At 52.4% G+C, this 20,207-nt stretch overlaps 3 protein-coding genes across 4 annotated transcripts; all 3 read right to left on the bottom strand.

The window, feature by feature from the left end:
- Positions 1–150: 150 nt before the first annotated feature.
- On the bottom strand, positions 151–2,507 carry HDDC3 (HD domain containing 3). Its single transcript, XM_083412622.1, has 4 exons — positions 2,200–2,507; positions 1,925–1,980; positions 1,464–1,704; positions 151–916 (listed from the first exon to the last, which is right to left on the bottom strand). Exons 1-4 carry the CDS (start codon positions 2,312–2,314, stop codon positions 786–788), a joined length of 543 nt encoding a protein of 180 aa, XP_083268748.1. The 5' UTR covers positions 2,315–2,507; the 3' UTR covers positions 151–785.
- Positions 2,508–3,890: 1,383 nt separating this feature from the next.
- Positions 3,891–7,350, bottom strand: NGRN (neugrin, neurite outgrowth associated). Its single transcript, XM_083412604.1, has 3 exons — positions 6,711–7,350; positions 6,513–6,623; positions 3,891–6,331 (listed from the first exon to the last, which is right to left on the bottom strand). The coding sequence occupies exons 1-3, from the start codon at positions 6,824–6,826 to the stop codon at positions 5,821–5,823; spliced, it is 738 nt and encodes a 245-aa protein (XP_083268730.1). The 5' UTR covers positions 6,827–7,350; the 3' UTR covers positions 3,891–5,820.
- An 874-nt stretch (positions 7,351–8,224) lies between these two features.
- Positions 8,225–19,098, bottom strand: TTLL13 (tubulin tyrosine ligase like 13). 2 transcript variants are annotated; one of them, XR_014504770.1, is made up of 17 exons: positions 18,912–19,095; positions 16,965–17,264; positions 16,637–16,677; positions 16,157–16,275; positions 15,143–15,273; positions 14,770–14,926; positions 14,446–14,589; positions 13,998–14,083; positions 13,303–13,528; positions 12,229–12,413; positions 11,542–11,730; positions 11,246–11,417; positions 10,353–10,553; positions 9,393–9,759; positions 9,188–9,266; positions 8,787–9,024; positions 8,225–8,679 (listed from the first exon to the last, which is right to left on the bottom strand). XR_014504770.1 is itself a non-coding variant. In XM_083412603.1 (16 exons), the coding sequence occupies exons 2-16, from the start codon at positions 17,249–17,251 to the stop codon at positions 8,667–8,669; spliced, it is 2,556 nt and encodes an 851-aa protein (XP_083268729.1). In that variant the 5' UTR covers positions 17,252–17,264; positions 18,912–19,098; the 3' UTR covers positions 8,225–8,666. The 2 variants fall into 2 exon arrangements, 1 of the variants encoding a protein (XP_083268729.1); XM_083412603.1 differs by lacking the exon at positions 9,188–9,266 and having other exon boundaries at positions 18,912–19,098.
- Positions 19,099–20,207: the final 1,109 nt, after the last annotated feature.

Raw genomic sequence — 20,207 nt, 5'->3', positions numbered from 1 at the left:
TATCATCGGGAGAAACTTTGTTTTGGTGATTTATACCAGGGGCAGCACTCCCACCCACCCCATCCTTGAAGCTGGAAACCCTCCCTCTACCCCTCAGATAGCCAGGGAATAAACCCACCTCCTTGCAAGTTTTATAGACTAATGCCAATGCGGAGTAACAAATTGCTCAAGGCTTTTATTGAGAACCACTCTCAACATACATGCTTTTGCTATCCAGCCAAGCAAGGTGGGTGGGTGAGATAAGTAAGATCCTGGGAACGGAGACACTCCATTATGCTCCAGGAACCATAGTGCAAAGTGATCTTCTGCAGATGCCCGTAATGAGCTGAGAGAAGGAGGGTGCTGTGCTTGAACTGCAGGTGCGAGAGAGTTCTTTGTAGTCCTGCCCTCCAAAGGTGCTGCAATAGCCAGGCCATGTGGGGAAAGGAGTAGGCCAAGTGGTACCCTTAGGTTGCCTTCTTCTTTATTTGCAGAGGCGGGGGGGGGGGGCAGAGAAGGAAGTGAGCTACTTTCATCCTCTCCCCTTGTATGCCATAATGTCTACACTTGTTCCAGAGGATGGATAAGGCATCTGGTGAGGTTGCCTTGTTTCCAGCATACTTTCAGAGTATTCCAAATATATGTAGAGGGCATCACTTTACACTGAGAGTACCTAGTGAGGCAGGATAAGAGTAAGTGGGACCGCAGACAAATTGGCAAAATTCTTCTCCATTTTTTACCTAGTAGCTCAGCAAGGTTTGTGGTCTCCTTTCCCTTCCAGCGGATTTGGCTGCAGCTTAGCCATGTCACTCAGTTAGCCCTCTGGCTTTAAACAGCAGCCACAATTTTTCCTCCAACACTGGGTTTGTCCCGCGCAAGCCCGTCACTACCTTCGAAGCCCAGTGGAAGTACTCCTGGACTCGGTTCTCGGACCAGCCTGGCCAAAGAGAGACAAACCCACAAGTCAGAAATTCACACTTGCATCCATACACAAGCCTGACTACTGCTTTGCCACACACTGTGACAGCTGGACTTGCTTTGCTACTTTAAGGAGATCAGAGCCGCTCAAGAAGTGGGGTGGAGACTGTGTGATCTGCCTGACCTGTTGCAAAACAGCATTGATGTCTACTAGCTAAACCTGTTCTCATAGGTGCTTGACTCTTCAGTTGACAGCAGTGCTCACCAGAGACTAATTTGGGAAAAGCTACATGACTTTGATATTTGAACTCACTTTTGTGTGTGGCCAGAACTGTGTGAAGCATAGGAAGGTTTTGTATTATGTTTTGTCCAAGCTCAATATTTTATAATGCTGTACTGTATCCTGCCCCCACCAAATTATAGATATAGAGCAGAAGTCCTAATAAATTAGTTATTGAGCTCCTGTTCTGTAATACAGAAAAGGACAGCAAGGACCCTGCCATCCCATGCCAACTACTCCCCCTCCTTTCAGAAGGGCTACCCACGGTGGCTGGCCAGAGACAGACCTTGGGGTGTGCAGCGGTTGAGATCTCGCAGGTTGTACAGCTTGTCTGCCAGTTTCACCAGCTTGGCCTCTCGGCTGCTCTGAGCAGCTTGTTCAATCTGCAGCCGCTTGCGCTCCTTCTTGACCAAAGTCTTGTCATCCGTCACTTCCTCCACAATTCGCCGCACTTCCTCCCCAAAGTGCTCCTCGATCTCTGAGAAGGTGGTGTCTGTGTCTTCAACAGTGTCATGGAGGAGAGCAGCCTGGAAATAGGAGGTTCTTGATGCTCAGTTTCTAAAGGACTTTGATCCCCAACACCCCGCCCTCTTCTTTGAAGTACTTCTCTGCAGGAATGCAAGGCCATTCGCACATGCTTAATGGCCACTTATTATGAGTTTTCCAGGCTAAGCATTGCCAGGCTGTGCTTGGAAGCTTTAAACTAGGACAGGGAAAATATCAGCGAGGGAGAGGGGGTGTCCTTACCTGCAGTATTGCAATTTCCGTTATTCCAGCTTCCTGTGCCAGTATCTGGGCTACACCTGTGGGGGTGTTAGACAGAGGGGCAGTACTTAGCTTCTAAAAGGAATAATAGAATTGTAGAAATGGAAGGGATCCCGAGGGCCATCTAGTCCAACCCCCTGCAATGCAGGAATCTCAACTAATGCATCCATGACAGATGACGAGCTGGAAGTGAAGCCCCCGTCCCCACTGCATTGCGGAAGAAAGCACACACTGCACATGCTCAGGAGACTGCTCACCGATGGGGTGGTTGATGTACGGCGTGCCTTCCGGGTCTTTGCGCCGCTGCGCCGCGTGCTTCCGGGCCGCGAAGTCCGCGGCGTCCAGCAGGCGCACCGCGTCCGGGGCACTCATGGCCACTGCCGGGGAAACGGTTGCTCTCCGCGGATGCAAAGCGCAGGCGGCCTAATGCCCAAGAGCAAGTGGGGCGGGCAGGTGCTCCGGTAGCCCTTTTTTGCAAAGGTGATGGAAGGAGGGCGGTGGGCTGGTTTGGCTAGGAAGGGAAAGGGCTGCCAATGGGATGGAAAGGCCCCTTCCGGGTTCTTTTACCGCCGTCCCCTCCGCAGGGGTGGAAATGAGACGCAGAGGAAACTGTGGCATCAGCTGGACAATTGATCTCCCCCACCGCTCTCAACCAAATGGTAGCAGCCAGCAAAGGACTATTAAATCCAATACGTACTTCGACCTAGGCAGGGAAATCCAAGCTTAGTTGTTTGAAAAGGGGCGTGCAGATTGAAGGGGGTTTGTGCAAATTTGACTGCAGCAGCACGCGGCCGTTTTCGCAATTAAGATCATCCCCAACTGCTCCCCTATCTTTAAGCAGCTCTGTTTCTCTATGCACCTGGGAAATGAGCTGGGGAGGGTAGCATTGAGGTTAAATCATCCTACTCTCCGTGTTGCTATCAAGTACACAACCTACATTAAACCAGAATTTCCATTAAAAAACACCATCACCATCATGTATACTTGGAGCCTCAAGGTTGTTAAATGTGGCTTTAAAATGCTGTGGTGGACCATAACAGCTGCTCCACATTCCCTTTCAGCTGAAGGTGTTTTGAATGCCCTGCAAAAGGCCTGGATCCCAAAGGCCAGTCTTCCCCAAATCTCTGTCTTGGCTACCTACAGTAATAGGTCTTTTATTGACTCAGCCTGCAGCCACACTGTTCCTTTTGTTCTCTACAAAGTGTAAAACGAACAAAGGCATCACAGAAACAGGGCAATGTATGCAACTCTAGCCCTGGTAGTACAGTCTATTTGGGTCATGCTATTCAACAGATGGACATAAGGCTGACTGATACTGACAAGACTAGTGGAAACAAAATTTAAAAATTCCATGTACATGAAAGTTCATACCAATAACTAACTTAGTTGGTCTCTAAGGTGCTACTGGAAGAATTTTTTGTTTTGACTACGGCAGACCAACACGGCTACCTACCTGTGACAAGACTAGGTTCATCTAGCAGGTAGCATCTCCAACAGGCAGCCACTTTTCCAGATCTCTGGCAAAATGTATTTCCCCTTTAGAGATACAGGAGACTGCATGCAAAGCAACCGCTGCTGTTCTGCTACCGCGTGGTGGCCCTTCCCATCTTGAAAGCAATGAGGGTACCTGGAGGTTCTGCAGCAGAAGTTCACTAAAATGAATGAAAGGGCAGAGCCCTTTCACAGATCGACTGCAATAAAGCCTCAGAGGTAAAGGTAAAGGGACCCCTGACTGTTAAGTCCAGTCGCAGACGACTCTGGGGTGGCAGGACCAGGGACCGAGCAACGGGAGCTTACCCCTAGACTCTGGTTTAGACCACAGTGCCACCCACGTTCCTTACAATAAAGCCTGAACCCCCACCCAATTAAAGGAAAAAAAACCCTTCTTGCTGCTTTATATAAGAATGCAGTTAACTGCACATTTGTAGAATAAAACAGAAGCATTAACTTGAAATATTTAAGTATTTTATTACTTAAATAAGGATTTGAGGGTAGAAAAGGCTGTAAGAAATGCTAGGATAACAGAAAAAACCTTTGAGCTGAGACTGTCTCATATCTTTATTGCTTATAATTCACTCATGAAATTGGAAAGTGTAAATTTATTTTCCTGCTTCCACTTCCATGCCACAGTAAAGACTTTTAATGTAGCATATTGTTATCCCATTTTTTCCAGTCCCATGAAGTCCTCCTAAGAGCAATGCCAATTCCACAAAGGTGAGCCTTGCCCAGTATGCTTACTTTCTTTTCGTGGGTTTTTCAGCCTGACTCATATTCTTCTCTGCTCTGAGGGCAGAGGGAAGCAAAGACCATCATGTGCTTCCCATTCACCAAAGAGACATGCAGTGGAGCTCCCCCCCAGCTTGGCTTCACCTCCTATTGATTAGAATGGGAACTCTGAAACCTCAACTTTAGAAACCCATAAGAGTATTCCACCAAGCCAGCAAATGGGAGACCCCTCTGCCTGTAGCACAATCTTTTACATTCTGTAAAAAAATGAATAAATATCAAAAAAGAGAAAATTGAGGTTTTTAAGGGTAGAGCACACTCACATCTTCTTCACTCCTCTTACCCTACAGATCTTGCACTTTTATTGATCATCCCAAATCATTGATAAGAGGATCACAAAGTCATTTCCCTCTGACAGCAGGAACTTCATGTTCCTCACACAGGAATTCCCTCATGCTCAGGATGAATTGGTTTGGGCTTGTTTGACATGACAGACATGGATATGGATCCCTCCTATTAGGCTGAGAAGAATTTTATCCATCAAAATCCTTTTAATTCCTTGTGCTGTGTCCTGCCACCAATCCTGCCCAGGCAACATTATTTTCATGATCTGAAGGGCCAAACTGTCACCAAGGAGCAGGGCAGGAGCGTTCTGGCATCCAAATGAGGCCTCAAGGCAAGAGCACAGGTTTCATCCAGCTCCAAGTAATCAGAGGGAGAGGGCAGGCAAGGCACTTCCAAGCCCTGGGCCTATGGGCTACCCTTTCACGCACCAGCCACGAGACAGACATTCAAGAAGGGCCTCGCTAGCCCAGCCTCGTACCCTCCAGATATTTTGAACTATAGCTCCCATTAGCTGTATTGGCTAGGGCCAATGGGAATTATAGTCCTGAACACCAGGAGGGCAGCAGGTTAGGAGGAGCTGGGTGGTCAGGTTAACTGGGCAGAATTACTTCTCTGGCACCATCAAAAAAACCAAACAACAACATACCAACTTCTACACTAAAAGAGCAAGTGAGCTTCCCCGACCTGCTTTTCATAGTAGGTGGCTGGGGCTTCCTCTCAAGAAGGGGTAACAGGCATCTGAGGAACTTTAAGAAACCCAAGCTATTAATCCCTTCCAAAATGCTTTCAGAAAGGCATGGAGGCTTATCATCATGCACTTGCTTTCATAGCCCTGGGAGACATTGCTGCTGTTGCTGCAGTCACTACCGCTGAGTCCCTGCAGGGCCACATGGCTCTTTCTGAGTCTCTCATCTGCATGTGTCCAAGGGAAATTCTAACCACCTGCATCACAGCACTTTGTAAAGGTGAAACTCAGCAGGACCCTTTATATAAGCCTGGTGTCTGCCTCTCAATGCTTGATGATTCTGCTCTGAGCAGACAAAAAAAGCCTAGGCAAGGATGGTCCCTTGTACTGCAGGCAGCAGAGTTCTCCTAGCTGCCTGGGAGCAGAATCTGAGCAGGAAGTCCCCTGAAGGGCCAGCTTTTGACTCTAGTGAGGAGGGGCGCCACAACACTTTCCACCACAACAGGACCCCACCCCCTTTTTAGGAGCTGGATGTGGCCATTTTAGCTACAAGGACAATCCAGACAAGGTATTGCCCTTGACATGCAAAAAGAGGCCAGTGCCTTCCACCACTGCCAGATGCTCAGGGCTGCTGGGTTTGGGGAAGCCTGTAGAGGAAGTTCCCATCGCTGTCGAAGAACTCTCGGCCCTTCTGCACGACTTTCAGCTGGGACTCCCAGGTGCCCTCAGCCACCATCGCTTCCAGCTCCGCCGGGCTCGGCCCCCGCCAACCCCGACCTTCCTCCTCCTCGTCTTCTTCCTCCTCCTGCTGCTGCTTTTGTTGCTGCTTCTCCGGCGCAGAGGGGCCCGCACGTGCCGCCTTGGGGGCGACTGGCCGGGAGAGCGCCGCCGCAGCGCCAGGGGCGGGAAGTAGACGGCCGGCGGCCTCGGTGGCAATGACGATCGTGGGGCGGGCGCTGCTTTCGGGGTTCGAGGCCACGGCGGCGGCGGCCTTGGCGTCTTGCTTAGCTCTCCGCTCCGGTGAAGGGGAGAAGCGGCTCCGGAGGACTCGAAGGACGACCCCGGGTTCCACCTGGAAGCTCCGCGCCAGGCGGGAGACGGGCCACTCCTCCGGCAGCTCCTGGCTCAGGTACCTGGCGCAAAAAGGAGAAAGAGAAGTTGCAGGGGCGCGTTGGAGAAGCGTCGCCCGCGCCCCGCTTGGGGCGGAGAGAGAGAGAGACGCGGCTTGTCGCGAGCTGCCGTCGGGGCTCCCCTTCCTCCTCCGCCGCCGCCGCCACCTTCCCTGCGGTCGACCTCCCTGGCCTCCGCTCTTACCGGATCTGCTCCATGGCCTGGCGGGTCAAGGTGCGCTCAGGGGGCCCGCGCGGTTCCATCAGCCTCTGCATTTTTCGCAGGCGGATCGCCTTCTCCTGGCGCTTCAGCAACCTGTCGGCGGGGAGAGAGAGAGATGAGCGTCTTGGGCAGGCGAGCTCCTGGGCCAGGGAGGGAAGCTGTCGAGGGATCGGGCCCTACCTCTCCACCTCCTGCTCCACCTCCGGCTGCTCCTCGGGCAGTTTGCCTTCTGCCTCTCTCGCCGCCAACCGAGCAGCCACCCGCCTCAGACCCACCAAGCGTCCAGACCCGGCCATTGTAGCTCAGAGGAAAGAGACTGCCGAGGCCGCGCCGCCTAGGAGCACGTGGGGGCGGGGCGGGCTCTTCCGGAAGGCGGGCGCAATCCGGAACGGGCGCCGCGGAGGCCGAGCTTAGCCCATCTGAGTTTCAGTAGGAAAAGCGCGCCACGGATGTAATGGCCTGATGCAGAATTCCTGCAGTTCAGCGTTGTCTACACAGACTGGCAGCGGCTCTTCAGGAGAGTCTTTCACTGAATATACCTAGGACTTGCTGCCTGCAAACTGGATACTCTACCCCTAAAATAAGGTCCATCCCGTTTCCCCCCTGTAAACCTTGTGGGCCTGGAGGCTTATGCTTTCCATCCCACCCAGGAGGCTAGCCCTGGGTGGGGTAGGGTCAGCCACAGTTTGCCTAGAAGTAAATAGTAGACCCCCATCCATGGGCACAGCCAGGATTTATTGGGGGGGGGGGAGAACCGAGCTATCTGCGATACGATTGGTCCGTTAAGTATTTTTATTTATTTACTTGATTTAGGGGGCAGCTGCTCCCCTGCCTACACCCATGGCCCCCTTTGCATCCCTTTCACTGAAATTCAAGTATGATGAAGGGCAAAGAACAATGAATTCTTTGTATTCCTCTGCCTCTTTGAAGAGCTTCCTGGATCTACCCACCATCCTGTTCCCACAGTGGCCAAACAGATGCCTTCATGGTAAGCCTGCAAGCTGGATCTGGGCTCAAGAGGCCTCTCCCCTCCTATGGTTTCAGCGGTTGGTATTCAGAAGCATTGCTGCCTCCAACTATGGCTGCAGAGCATAGGCACTGTGGCTAGTAGCCATTGATAGTCCTCTCCTCCATGAATTTGTTTAATCCTCTTTTAAAGCCATCAAATTCAGTGGCCATCAGTGCTTCCTGCAGGAGGGAGTGCCATAGTTTTAACTCTGCACTGTGTGCTGGACATCCTTTTATCTTCCAACATTCAGCTTCATTGGGTGTCTGCAAGCTCTAGTGCTATGAGAGAGGGATAAAAACTTTTTTGGGGGTAAGGAAGTCCCTGTTCCTGCTCCCAGCAAAGAAGGTAGCTGCTGGGAGAACAAGATGCTGTGCTTTGTGAGTCAGGAGTTTGGGGGGGGAGGAGTTTGGATTTGATATCCCGCCTTTCACTCTCTTTAAGGAGTCTCAAAGCGGCTAACATTCTCCTTTCCCTTCCTCCCCCACAACAAACACTCTGTGAGGTGAGTGGGGCTGAGAGACTTCAAAGAAGTGTGACTGGCCCAAGGTCACCCAGCAGCTGCATGTGGAGGAGCGGAGACGCGAACCCGGTTCCCCAGATTACAAGACTACCACTCTCAACCACTATACCACACTGGCTCTACAAAGTCAAAGGAGAGTCAAAGGAGAGAGAGAGAGACCCCAGATTGTATAACCGTATAAAACTTTAATACAAAGTCGGTTACAAAAGAAACTCCGTTCCCAGCCCATAGTGCTCTTCAGGATTGGGACCTGGCCTTTGGCAGGCTGACTGGCATTGGCGGCAGGGGAGTTGGCAAGGAGGAAGTGGGGGCACGGCCAAAGATGTCTAATACTGTTATTAGAATTTGTTGCTGCTGCTTTGGAGTGGGGAAACGGGGAAATGAATTTGGCATGGAGGAGTAGGTTGGCAAGGGGCTCCTGGACAACTGCCTGGCTGGGGTGGATGTGTTGTGCCCAGGGCCATGGCACCAGGCCACTGCTGCTGCTGCCACTGCCTCCACAGGGCAGGGGCTTCACTTCCTCTACTGCCCCTCTTGGCACAGGCTGCAGCAGCAAAGTCCCCCAGCTCTTCTGGCTCCTGGATTGCTGTTCTGCCAAGAGGTCAAGTCAAGTGCCTTTCCTGGGGGCGGAGAAAGACAAGGAGATCATGAGGAAGTTTGGCTGGAGGACCTTCTTAGCAGGGTCCATCCTGCTGCTGCCTGAGCGGACCTAGGATGAGGAGGCTACCTGGGCTGGTTGAGATGCAGAGTGGCCATGTTGCTGGAGCGGTGTGGGCTGGTGCGCCGGATGAGTGGAGCAGACGCAGAATTGATGGCCAGTCCATGCAGGTCAGTGCGGTTTAGCGGAGCTGCCGCAGAGGGGAAGGGAAAGCTGCTGTACATGTGGCTGGTAGCTTTGCCACCGTGCGACAGGCAGTTCAGGGAACCGGAGCTCATGTACAGGGGCCGCTTGCTTGCAGGGCTGCCTAAAAGAGGAGGAGGAGAGAAGCATGGGTGGCCGGGCTCCATGCCTGTAGGGCAAGCAACATGCTGGGGGAGGGAGGAGGAGGTGGTGGTGCTGAAGAAGACCGCCTGTGCTCCCTGCTCCTCAGTGGTCTGGCTGCCCCTTGGCACCACTGCTGGACACACCTGCCAAGATACTTGCTTGCCCTGTCTCCACTGCAGGCTGTGGCCCTCATGTTGCCCCTGTTCCTGAGTCTTGGGGTTCCTGAGCACGCAGACAGGGAAAGGTTACATTTCCTGGTGTCTCAACCCTCCTGCTGCTGCTGGCAGTGGTCGTGGAGCAACTGGGGCAGCACCAGAGGACCACAAGGCTCTCACCCGCAATACTCACCGACTTCCAGCTTGTTCTTGGCGCTGCCAAACCGGCGCCCTCCTGCCTTCAGCATCCGGGCCAGAGAACCCGGCTCGCCCACCATGGCCGCACCCAACCAGCTCATGTTCTTGGGGGGCTGGATGTGGAGCTGCGGCTTGAAGTGTGTGGAATAGGACTCATGGGAAGACGAGCCCAAGCCCGACAGGGCACCCAAAATGGTTGGGATGAAGCCTTGGTTTCCCAGTAGTTGGACACGGGCTGTGGGCTGCTGCTGCATGATCTGCTGGCCCAGCTCCTGGACGGAGCCCCCTAGGAGGGAGAGGGGGACGAGGGTCATCAGATTCTGTGGCTCTCGGTTATTAAACATATCCTGGAGAAAGTGAGGCTGGAAGAAAAAAGCAGCAGGGTGAGGCTTGGACAGGGGACCCTACAGAGTCACCTGTGGCTGCTGTCAGGTTTTGAGGTGTCCCCTCCCACACTGACCGCTTCTCAGTGGCGTAGCGTGGGTTGTCAGCACCCGGGGCAAGGCAAGTAATTTGCGCCCCCTAACCCGTGGATTTGCGCCCCCTAACCCTAACCCCCAGATGTTGCGCCCGGTGCGGCCGGCCCCCCCTGCACCCCCCACACTACGCCACTGCCGCTTCTTTACAAAGACCCACATAGCACATCCAAAGGGAATGGCAGGCATCCAATCCCCATTGGTCATGTTTCCCCAAACCAGCCATTAAACATTTTCGTAGCCTTGGTAAGGCACAACAGTTGGCCCTTTCAGACTAGTCAGAAGGATTTCTGCTTTGCAGGCAGAGAACAAAGCCGGAGAGCAAGGCAGGCTGATTGCAAGGCAGGAGCAGGAACCCAGCTCCCTCCAAAGCCAGGGAACAATGTTTGTTCCAACCCTCCTCCTTTGCTGGAGAGAGATCTCCTCCAAGACTTTCCACCCAGTGTGCGTTTTGGGGTCTGGAAACAGCACCTGCATACCTGGCTTTCTGAGATGTTAATGTGTGGCCTCTGGACCTCCACAGGCTTGGGTTCCGTGTTGCGGAGCAGGCGTGTCAGCTGGTCGACGATGCCCAGCCCTCGGATGAGGTTCTCCCTCCGTAGGAGGGCTTTGACCCTCTCCACTTCCTCTTCCTCCACAATGGCCTGGGGAGTCATGCTGTCATATGGTGTGGAGGATATCTAGGGAAAAAGGCAGCCTGGGTCAGACTTGAGAAGAGGAGCTGGGCTCATTTTAGATATTTAGATCCTCAATAGCTCACCAAGCAGCTTACAGAAAACAAAACAACACACCTGCTCCTCCACATAAGAAGCAAAACCAGATCTAATTCGGTAAGGCCAAGATTGAGGACGCTGTCTTCCAGCTTTAGCCCCCAGATCTTGTTTTGCCCTGCAGCTTGTATCTCACAGAGCCCTCTGACCAGCTCATCTGCAGCCATGCCAGACAAAGCACAAGGCCCGCCCTTATCGCCAGGTCTGGCGGGACTCAGGCTCTTTCAAGCTCCAGGTTGCCCAAAGGCAAAAAATGACCTTTCTGCAATTGCACTGCATGTGGAAAGCCACTGGCTCCCTCAGAACTGCAAACTCAGTTCCAGCAAAAAGAGGCTGCTTGCATTTATGGCTGAATATACGAGGACAATAGCTATGGAAAGGAGCAGGGAGGCTGGGGTGGGACTATGGGATCTCTCACTTTTCCCTGGGGCAGGCAGAAGATTTAAACCATGCAAGTTAAAAAAAAAGAAACATTCACCAGGCTCCTAAAGTAGAATAGTTCCATCTCTAGGTGCAGCAGCTGGCCTTGAAAGTCCTTCCTCCTCCCTGGTGTTAGAAGAGGGAGGGACTCAAGAGCTGCTCCTCACTCCTCCATGAGGTACCTTTGGGTTCCAGGTCTTGCTGTGGCTGTAGGCTATGCGAGTTAGGGCTGGCTTGCCCTTCCCCTTCTCCCCTGCTGACTCCCCCTGCAAGTTCTCCTTCACATCCCTCTTCTTCTTCGCAGCTGTACTCTCCCTCTGCTCCTGCTTCTGGCGAATCTCCTCCAGCTGTTGCCTGACAGAAGACACAAGACATTGTGTGTGGGTGTGTCATCCTTTTGCAAGTCCATGTGTGTGTACATGCAAGGACTAGGCCTGGCTCAGCCTGCCCTGTGAGGAATGGCTTCCCCTTGCCCTACCTGGCACACTCTTCCCTGGCCTTGGAGGCCACAGTCTCTTGGAAGAGGGATCCACTGTGCTTGAAGAAGGGGTTGTACTTCTCTGTGCCCCGTGATGGGAAGATCTTTCGGTAGCCACCCAGGTGGCTGCTCTCGTACTTCTCGGCCTGGGCCAACCAGGCGGCCTGACTGCTCTCCAACTGCTCCCGCCTGCAGATTGAGAGAGTTCAGGCTGGGGCCCCGGCAGCAGAGAAATCCTAGGTTCTGCCGGGGAGGGAGAGACTAATGGGCACTGCTGTCCTCTGAGTCCCCCTTGGCCTCCCCTGTCATTGGTACCCAAGCCACTTTCCTCCCTCTCTTCCCCCTGCTCCCCCACCTTGTCTGCATGGGGTGTTGCACAGCTTCAGCCAAGGCAACCAATGACCCACATGCCAGGATCCAGGACTCCTGCACTGCCACATGGCCCATTACAGGACCATAGAAAGAAAGGCAAACCCATCTGATTGGCTCCTTGCTCCATTTTCTCCCCTCCCTCGTGGTGGTTGGAGGCTAACGTGCAACCTGACAAGGCTGCAGGAACTGGGTGTTGGGCATCTCTGAAGGCAAAGCCAGGAAAAGCTGTTTCTGGGGGAGAAGGAGGCAGCATGGCCAGGGCAAGGGAGGCAAGGGAGTACAGCCACAGTCAGGCTGGGCCCCTCCCAGGGTTACCTGGCTTCTCGGGGCGGCTGGTGGGCTTGGAGGAGGCGCTCCTTCACCCGCCGCTTGTCCTCTTCTAGCACCTTCTTCTTGTCACAAGCACGCAGGTTGATAAGATTGATGGCATCGCAGAGCAGGGCATCCTTCACTTCACGGTCCAGGCGGGAGTCAGTGGTGAAGCTGGGGGAGTGGTTGACCTGGAGGGGAAAGAGCAATGGGGAAGGGCCTGGTTTTTACATGCAGCTTCCTTACAAGATGGCCACTCTGGGATCTGGTTTGACCCATGAGACTTCAGGACCTCCACTCCTTCTAGGATAGAGGCATCTATTCTGATGCTTAGTTTTTTCCAAGAAATAGTTTGCAGTTTTTTGTATACAGTTGCAGCTAGTCAGGTAGGGGGTAGCAAGACACTGCAGCAGTCAGGATTACAGTGGGTGCTTCAGGGAGATGGAAAATGTTCCCCAGGAGCCTGAAGTGGTTGGACTGGGAATGAACGACAGGCTGGCATACCTTGGAGGGTGTGGGGAGAAGTTTGATATTTACAGCCAATCAGGACTGACAATTTTAAATCAGATCTGGAAGCATCCCGACTCAGTCTCATGTGCCTGTTTGTGTTACTATTGTCTGAAGATACCCACCCCACCTCACCTCTGACTTCCAAGGTATTTGTAGACATCTTTCCTGCTTCTTTCAAGATACAAAAGAGTAGACATAGGAACAAAGAAAGCTGCCTTATACCGAGTCAGATCCTTGGTCCATCTAACTCAATACTGTCTACACTGACTGGCAGCAGCTCTCCCAGGCAGTTTCAGGCAGGAGTCTCTCTCTCAACCCTCTCTCTCAACAGGACTGAACCTGGGACCTGCTTGCATCTACTATCTACCACTGAGTGATGGAGACTAGCTGAATCAGGGAAAAGGGACTATCAAGGAAGAGGCTGAGACTCTTCCCAGACTTCGTTGGGATCAAGAACAAAAGAGTGTTCAAAATCATAGAATCACAGAGATGGAAGGGTCTTGCTGCAAAGAAGCAGTGCATGCTCCGATTGGGAATTCTGCTTCAGAAGGACAACAGCACCCCACGTACCTCCAACAGCCAAGGTTTGAGCTTCCTGTCCAGGAGGATGTCGAAGCCCAGGATCTCGAAGCAAGCGCAGCCCGATATGTGGTTGGGGAAGCAGGTGCGGTAATTGTGCTTCAGCACTGGGTGGGCAGCAATGAGGGTCTTGATGATGATGTCCTCAATGTCCCGCCACAGCTCGGCCGTGTCATAGCTGTGCTCCCGCATCCAGCTGTTCAGTGTGGACAGCTTCCTATGGGGATGAAAATGGGCTGCAGGGATGTCAAGGCCAGACTCTGCTCCTGAGGATGGCCAAACCCCAAACCCTGATCCCCACATCCACAAAGAAAGGGGCTCAGCAGGACAACCAGAACAGTCCCCTTTCAGCAGGGCATATTTCCAAACAAGCATTAAGACCCTTCCTGCCTTCAGCCATGTTTTTTAGTTGGAGATGCTACCAGAAATTGAACATGGGATCTTCTCCATATGAAATCTTCTCCTCTACCCCTCCTCCATAATACTGATGGCGTGAGTGGTCTTGGATAAGTTTCTGGCTAAGAGGAACCTGAAACCATGCATTGTCCCCCACCCTGCACTGTCCTTCCAGCTTGCATTGCTTCCAGCTGCCTCTGCCCATCTAAGCATTCACTTTAGCAGAAGGCAGCTTCCCCCAAGCAGAAGGCCCAGCTCTGCTCCTGCAGGGGGCTTGGCAAGGAAAATACCTCTTACTGCCTGTATTGTCATCACGCACAAAGTTCTCGTTATGCTTGTTGATGGCGTAGTTGGTCAGGTGCATACATATGTCTTCCTGCAAGAGAGACAGTGGAAGGGTTTACTGTCCGCACCTGGAGGCCCTTTCCCCTCCTGCCTAGGTTCCCTGGAGCAACAGCATTCATCAGTCCTGCCTGAGCAGCGCCAGAACCCTCTTGCCCCCATGCCTCAGTGCTGCCTGTCATGGGATGCAAGGAGGGCAGTTCATTTTCCTGACAGCATCTCTCAAGCAAGTCTCCAATGAATGGATCTGGGTTGATCTTTCACTTGCAAAGTGCCACAGTGACACTATATCCACCCACCCCCTCTTGGAGAGCTCCCAGAAATCACATCAGGCACCACAACAGCTTATTATTCTACAAAGCAAATGCCAGTTCCTGGGAAACATCCCTTCTTTACCAGGTTGCTGCTGCTGGGCTCGATGTACCTCATGGTGGCAAAGCGGGCCAGCCCCTCCTCATAGACAAAGATCTTCAGCGGGTCGCAGGAGGTGACCAGGACATAGATGCGCATGTCAAACTTGAAGCCATCAATGAGGAAGGGCTGCAGAGAGAGGGGTGGGTCTGTGATTGGTGGTCAGGGGCAGACAGCCAGTAAGCTCAGGAGTCTTGCACCAAAAATCCCCAGGCGAGGCCAGCTTTCTCAGCCAGCTATGCTAAGAGGGCAGGAGTTGTGCATTTAGGCAAAGGGAGGCCGTTCTCTCTTGGTGTCTGCCAGGCCCACCTTGGCAATGTACTGCTGGCAGATCATGTGCTCGCCGTGCTTGATCTCCTTGGGATTGCGTGTGATGAAGATGCCCCGTCCTTGGCAGCCGCTATCTGGCTTGCAGATGTAAGTCCTGTTCTTTCTCATACGCCCATAGGCTTGGAAGTCCCCATAGCTATAAAGGCACAACACAGAAGCTGGCATATGGGAGATTCCACAAAGGCTGCCCTCTCTCAAGCCAGTGGCAGGAATTGTTCATCTGAATGAGGGTGTGTGTGTGTGCTCCAGAACTGGCATAGGATGACTAAGTGATAGAAGCCCCTCCCCAAAAGTGGCCCACTGCTTGCCCTTCCCCCAGCATCACCACTTGGATCAGAGTCCCCTCACTCACTCAGCTGGCAGGCACCAGGTGCGTGGGAAGATGCTGTACTCCTTGGGAAAGAGCTTAAGCATGCGGTTGAGGTTGCGGGCAAGCAGGTCCTTGCGGCAGATCTCTGCCATGCCTGGGAAGTGGTTGATTTTCTGAAAATAGAGCGGGGAAAGGGGAAGAGAATCACCAGCATCTCTGGAAAGGAGTGTTGCTGTTTATTTAGGGTATTTTTTTATGCCACCTTTCAATATCCATTTTAATGCAGAAACTGCCTGGGGAATTTTCTTGTAGGATTCCCTAGAAAGCTTCCATATTAAAACTGAGTACAACCAGTCATAAAAACCAACACCTTGAATTGAACTCAGAAATACACAGGAACCAGTGCGGCAGATGCAGATGGCAGGATATTTTGCAAGTGATTGGTTTATTTTTTTAAAAAAAATTATTAATTAAATCTATACGCCACCTTCCATCTGAAAATCTCAGGGCAGTTCACAACATAAATGTCAACAATCTAGCTGCTGTATTCTGCACCAAGCAAAGGTTCCAAGTAAAGGGAGCCCGTCTAACAATGCTTTGCCATTGGTAGTCTATTTGTGGCTAAGCAGTGTCTGTCTAGGAGGGGTTGCAGCCAGACCTTGCCCACCACCCTCTCCTTGTGATAATTTAGATCAGAGCAAGGCAGTGGAGTGCACACAGGCATGCCCTCCTGGCAGTGGCAAAGCCATGGAAGAGCCAGGGCTTAATTGGACAGATGCATGGGCAGCTGCCCCCCCTAAATGAATAAAAATCAATAGCCAACTGAAGTTCTGCTCCCACTAATGAACATCCTGGCTATGCCCATGGACAAATGTGTTGATTGACACCAGGGGCTTCCCCCAGCAGAGGGGCACAAGCCACTCAAGTCCCAAAACTGCCTGAATCAGCATAAGAGATCAGAAGTGCTGTGACATGTCAGAGACTAACTACCTCCCTTCCTAACTCCAACCTGCCTGCCAGCCACAGCTCCCTCCCCTCTGGCTCTGCTCCAGCTACCTGAAACCTCTTCATTTCCATGACACGCTCCAAGGAGACCGAGCAGTCAGTCCAGCAAACGGTCCACTCCTCGTCCTCCCCCACTTCTTTCAAACCACAGCGTCGAGCAGCACGCCTAACTGCAGCAAAAGAAAGAGGACCACATGGATCCAAGAGGCACTGGAACCCCTCTGGATCTTGCTGGTGGCAGCAGGAGTGCAGCAACCATCTGAGCAGCAGGAGCCACCCCTTTGGCGGGGGTGGGGGGAAGCAACCCTCCAAAACAAAAGTGACCCTGGGAACTTCTATCCTAATGCAGGTACCTCACAGGTCCCCATGCCCAACCAATTCAGAAGCTGCCTGGAGTCACCCTGACTGCTGTTGGTTCCTTCCCCTGTGAATGGCATAAAGCCAATCCAGGAGACCAAGCAATAACCAGGGCCCATGTGATGATGCTCTCAGGGTACAGGAGAAAGCCACCAAGAAGCAACCCTAACTTACCACTCTCATATTTGCAGCTGGCGAGGTTGATGGACAGCAGCCTGGAATTGAGATGGAACAGTGGCTCAGTGGCTGGGAAGAGCAAACTTTGAGCTGACAAGCAGCAGCTGCTGGGAGGGGAAATGCTTATGGAAACATGGGGCCAACCCACCAGGCCTTGACCCCTGTGGCCTTGGGGCACAGAACACAATGACTTGGGGGGCCAAAGTAAAGAACTGGGATTTCAACAGCAGCGGTGTCTGCACTCCTAAGTGCGAATGGAAACTGCATAGCTTGCCCCGAAGAGATTCACAAGGGGGTCCAAGGGGGAAACCCGGAAGTGGCCCACCTGTGTTTCTTCTTCTTCCTCCTCCTTGCCTCTTCCAGCTCACATTCTTCTGCCAGTTGCTCCTCCAAATCGATCAGGGAGACCCCTGGCTGGTCACTCTTCTGCCCTGGTGGCTTAGTGCCTTTGTGCCCTTGGCCCTGGGTTCGCTGCTTGTCCTTGTTTTCTGCATCCAGCCTCTTAAGGCATTCATTGGCAGACTCATCTGACAGGCCCCCTTCGTCATCCTCATCTTCGTCTTCATCAGTTTCGTTCTCAGACTCACTGCTTTCGTCTGTATTGATCTTCATTCTCTCAGGCACTCTTGCAAAAGAGCACAGGGAAGAAGGGTTGTCAGCAGATCCAGCCACTCTGACATTTCTTACTAGCTACTGATAATCCAAAGCAAACTTGTCTTCTTTATAATGCTCCCTTGTATTGTGGTATTTTAATGCTTTTGTTTTACTGGAATGTTAATTATTTGCAAGCTGCCCAGGGATGTTCCTGAATGTGGGGTATAGGTAAAATTTAAAATGGTAGCACCATCTTTGTGGGTTTCTTCCAAGCCTCTTCAGCCACCTAGGACATCCTCCCTTCCTCTAAAACTTCCAGCCAAAATGCCTCATAATGAATCAGAATGTCAGGTCCACTTTCATATGAATACCTGCTCTGACTGGCAGTAACTCTCCAGATTCTAAAACTGAGGCATTTCTAAATCCACATTTTACTTGCAATTGATTCAGTTTACCAGCAGAGCACATATCCCACAAATTACTGGAGAGGCTTGGATTATGCAGTTTAGCAGCCAAAGACAGAGGAGGTGCCCTGCCTAAAGACTGGGACATCCAGAGACACTGAACGAGAAGGGGACAGGGAGATGGCAGCTTGGAGAGGTTGGACAGCCAGACCCTACAGCAAAGTGTGGCAGGGAGTGGCACAAACTTGTGCTGGCCTTAGCAATATTAAGCATGGATTGAGCACTACTGTACCAGTATATCATTCATTGTTTATTTACTATATTTCTAGGCTGTCAGGATCACAGGGTCGTTTACAATATTCATCTTAAACAAAAGTAAATGATAGTAACTAAACCAAAAGAATACAACCAAAGAATTGAAATATTATTTCTGTAGCCAACTCTGCGCTTCCAATTTCAGCACAACTTGCTCTCCTTGCAAAGGCCTGGGGGGGGGGGGGGGGCGGGGAGAGAAGGAAGGAATTAAAGCAGTCTTCCCCAACTAGTCACCCTTCAAAATGTATTGGATGACAACTCCCATCAGTCCCAACCAGTATGGTCAATGGTCAGGGATTATGGAAGTCATAAAACAGTCTGTAGGGCACCAGATAGGGGAAGACAGCCTCCAGGAGAGGAACCCATATGCAAGTGACCTCCATGTCTGCAAAAGGGAAAGAGCAGTGTGCCACAGAGAGAAGCTCTGGGGAAGCGGATCTTGGGGAGAGGAGGGGCAGGGGACCTTCTGTAGCCCTCTAGATGTTGCTCGACAAATACCAGCAGGCGGCAGGTAAGCCAAGAGTGGGTGGGAGCTGTTCCCAGCTACACCTGCAGGGTACCAACGACCCCATCTTTGGCAGCCTTAGCCAGCCTGGCGCCGCCCTCCAGGTGTTTGGGCCTGCGAGGACCTCTAGTGGTTCCGGCTGCGGTTCTGGGCTCCGAGGCGCCAGCCTGGCCGGGGTTGCTTTGGGGTCCGACCGGTTCACATCCACACACTGCCTCGGCGTGTAGGACAGCACTAAAGCGGCCTCAGGTTCACCCTGCGAGGAGGAGGGTCCTCGACGGCCCCCTTCCGCAGGGACGGGAGGAGTCACCGGGGGCGGGAGAGGGGTCGGCGGGGCCCCTTCGAGGCTTCCCGGGCCCGCCCGGGCGGGGGACACCCCAGGGCTGCGCCGCCACCGGCAGGCCTGCGGGCTTTTTCGCCCCACCGCCACTCACTCCTCCTGGCGGCTCCTTACCGGCCCCGCGGCTTCCCCCGGGGCGGCGGCGGCGGCGCCTGGGCCTCGGGCTGCCTCGGGCCCTGACGCGGTCACCATGCCGACAGCGGGCCCCGCCCCCTCGGGCGGACGCGGACGAAGGGGCGGGGCCGAGGCGCCACAACCATAAAGGGCGGTTCGAAGGATGGAGCGCCGCTTCCTTCCCACTGCGCTTCCGTATTTCGTCATCGCCTGGCGACCTGCTCTTTGTGACGTAAGGCAGGATCTCGTTCGCCGTTGGCCCGCGTCGTGATTCGATTTCCATGGACTATCAAGCCGCGCTTCTCGAATTTGCTCATTCCTATTGGACGTCTCTTCCCTGACATGGCGGTGGGGAGAAAGAGAGAGAGTGGAAGCGGATATCCGGTCTCGGAGATTCCGGTTTAAAGTCCTCGCTGCCTGTGACAGCATTAGAAAGCCAATGAGCAGCCTCTCTCCTCTCTTCTTCGCTTGTGTTTATCTGGACATTACTTGACCTTGTTTTAAAAAAGCGTCATTAAATAAATAAATAGATGTAAAATAGAAAGGTGGCCCTCAAAGAAGCCGAAATCACCTCTATCATGCCAAAGTGTGCAAGTTTTAGAGTTATCCAAAACTCTTTTTCACGGAAAGGACCATTAATGGCTACTAGCCATGATGGCTTTTCTCTGCCTTCACAGTCGGAGGAAGCAATGCTTCTGACTACCAGTTTCTGAAAGCAACAAGAAAGGATAATGCTGTTCTTGTGCTTAAATCCTACTTGCCAGCTTCTCACAGACAGATGTTCAGCTAGGATGTTAGACTAGATGGGCCATTGGCCTGATCCGGTAGGTTCTTCTTATGTTCTTAATTGGAGGTGTACTGAGCAAATAAATACCACCAACAGCTGCAGGACTTGTTATTCAGGGGAGGCTCAGGCAATACTAGGGCATTTTTAGACAAGATTGCTACAACCAGTGCTCAAGGCTCATGCTTATCCCACCCTGGCTTTCAGTAGCATGGCATTGTATACAACCCTACTTTTTTGCAACAGTTTGTTTATATATGAAAATGTCAAATTAAGGATGCGCCAAATTAGATCCTTTGTCCATCTGGCTCAGTATTGTCTACACTGACAGGGGCTCTAACTGGGAATGCTTAGGGATCACACATATTCAGTTTAGCACTCAAACAGTGCAGAGCACGATTCCTAGTCAAAGTCCAGACAGCATCTCCCAGTGGCGCCGGGAAAGATTCCTACCTGATACCTTAAGAGAGCTCACACCTGACATTGTAGATCAGGGGTAACGAGCGTGGTGC

This window comes from Podarcis tiliguerta (assembly GCF_965153285.1).
Source record: "Podarcis tiliguerta genome assembly, chromosome: 14".
Lineage (NCBI taxonomy): Eukaryota > Metazoa > Chordata > Lepidosauria > Squamata > Lacertidae > Podarcis > Podarcis tiliguerta.
The sequence above is the reverse complement of the archived record's forward strand: the minus strand, read 5'-3'. Positions and strand labels throughout refer to the sequence as shown.

Coding starts and splice junctions, on each gene's coding strand:
- NGRN (XM_083412604.1), bottom strand. CDS start 6,826: ATGGCCGGGTCTGGACGCTTGGTGGGTCTGAGGCGGGTGGCTGCTCGG. Junction 6,624..6,710: donor GTGGAGCAGGAGGTGGAGAG/GTAGGGCCCGAT, acceptor CCCCGCCGACAG/GTTGCTGAAGCGCCAGGAGA. Junction 6,332..6,512: donor CAGGCCATGGAGCAGATCCG/GTAAGAGCGGAG, acceptor TTTTTGCGCCAG/GTACCTGAGCCAGGAGCTGC.
- TTLL13 (XM_083412603.1), bottom strand. CDS start 17,251: ATGAAGATCAATACAGACGAAAGCAGTGAGTCTGAGAACGAAACTGAT. Junction 16,678..16,964: donor AGGAAGAAGAAGAAACACAG/GTGGGCCACTTC, acceptor TCTCAATTCCAG/GCTGCTGTCCATCAACCTCG. Junction 12,414..13,302: donor TCAAACCTTGGCTGTTGGAG/GTACGTGGGGTG, acceptor TTTCCCCTCCAG/GTCAACCACTCCCCCAGCTT.
- HDDC3 (XM_083412622.1), bottom strand. CDS start 2,314: ATGAGTGCCCCGGACGCGGTGCGCCTGCTGGACGCCGCGGACTTCGCG. Junction 1,981..2,199: donor GTACATCAACCACCCCATCG/GTGAGCAGTCTC, acceptor ACACCCCCACAG/GTGTAGCCCAGATACTGGCA. Junction 917..1,463: donor CAACCGCTGCACACCCCAAG/GTCTGTCTCTGG, acceptor CTCTTTGGCCAG/GCTGGTCCGAGAACCGAGTC.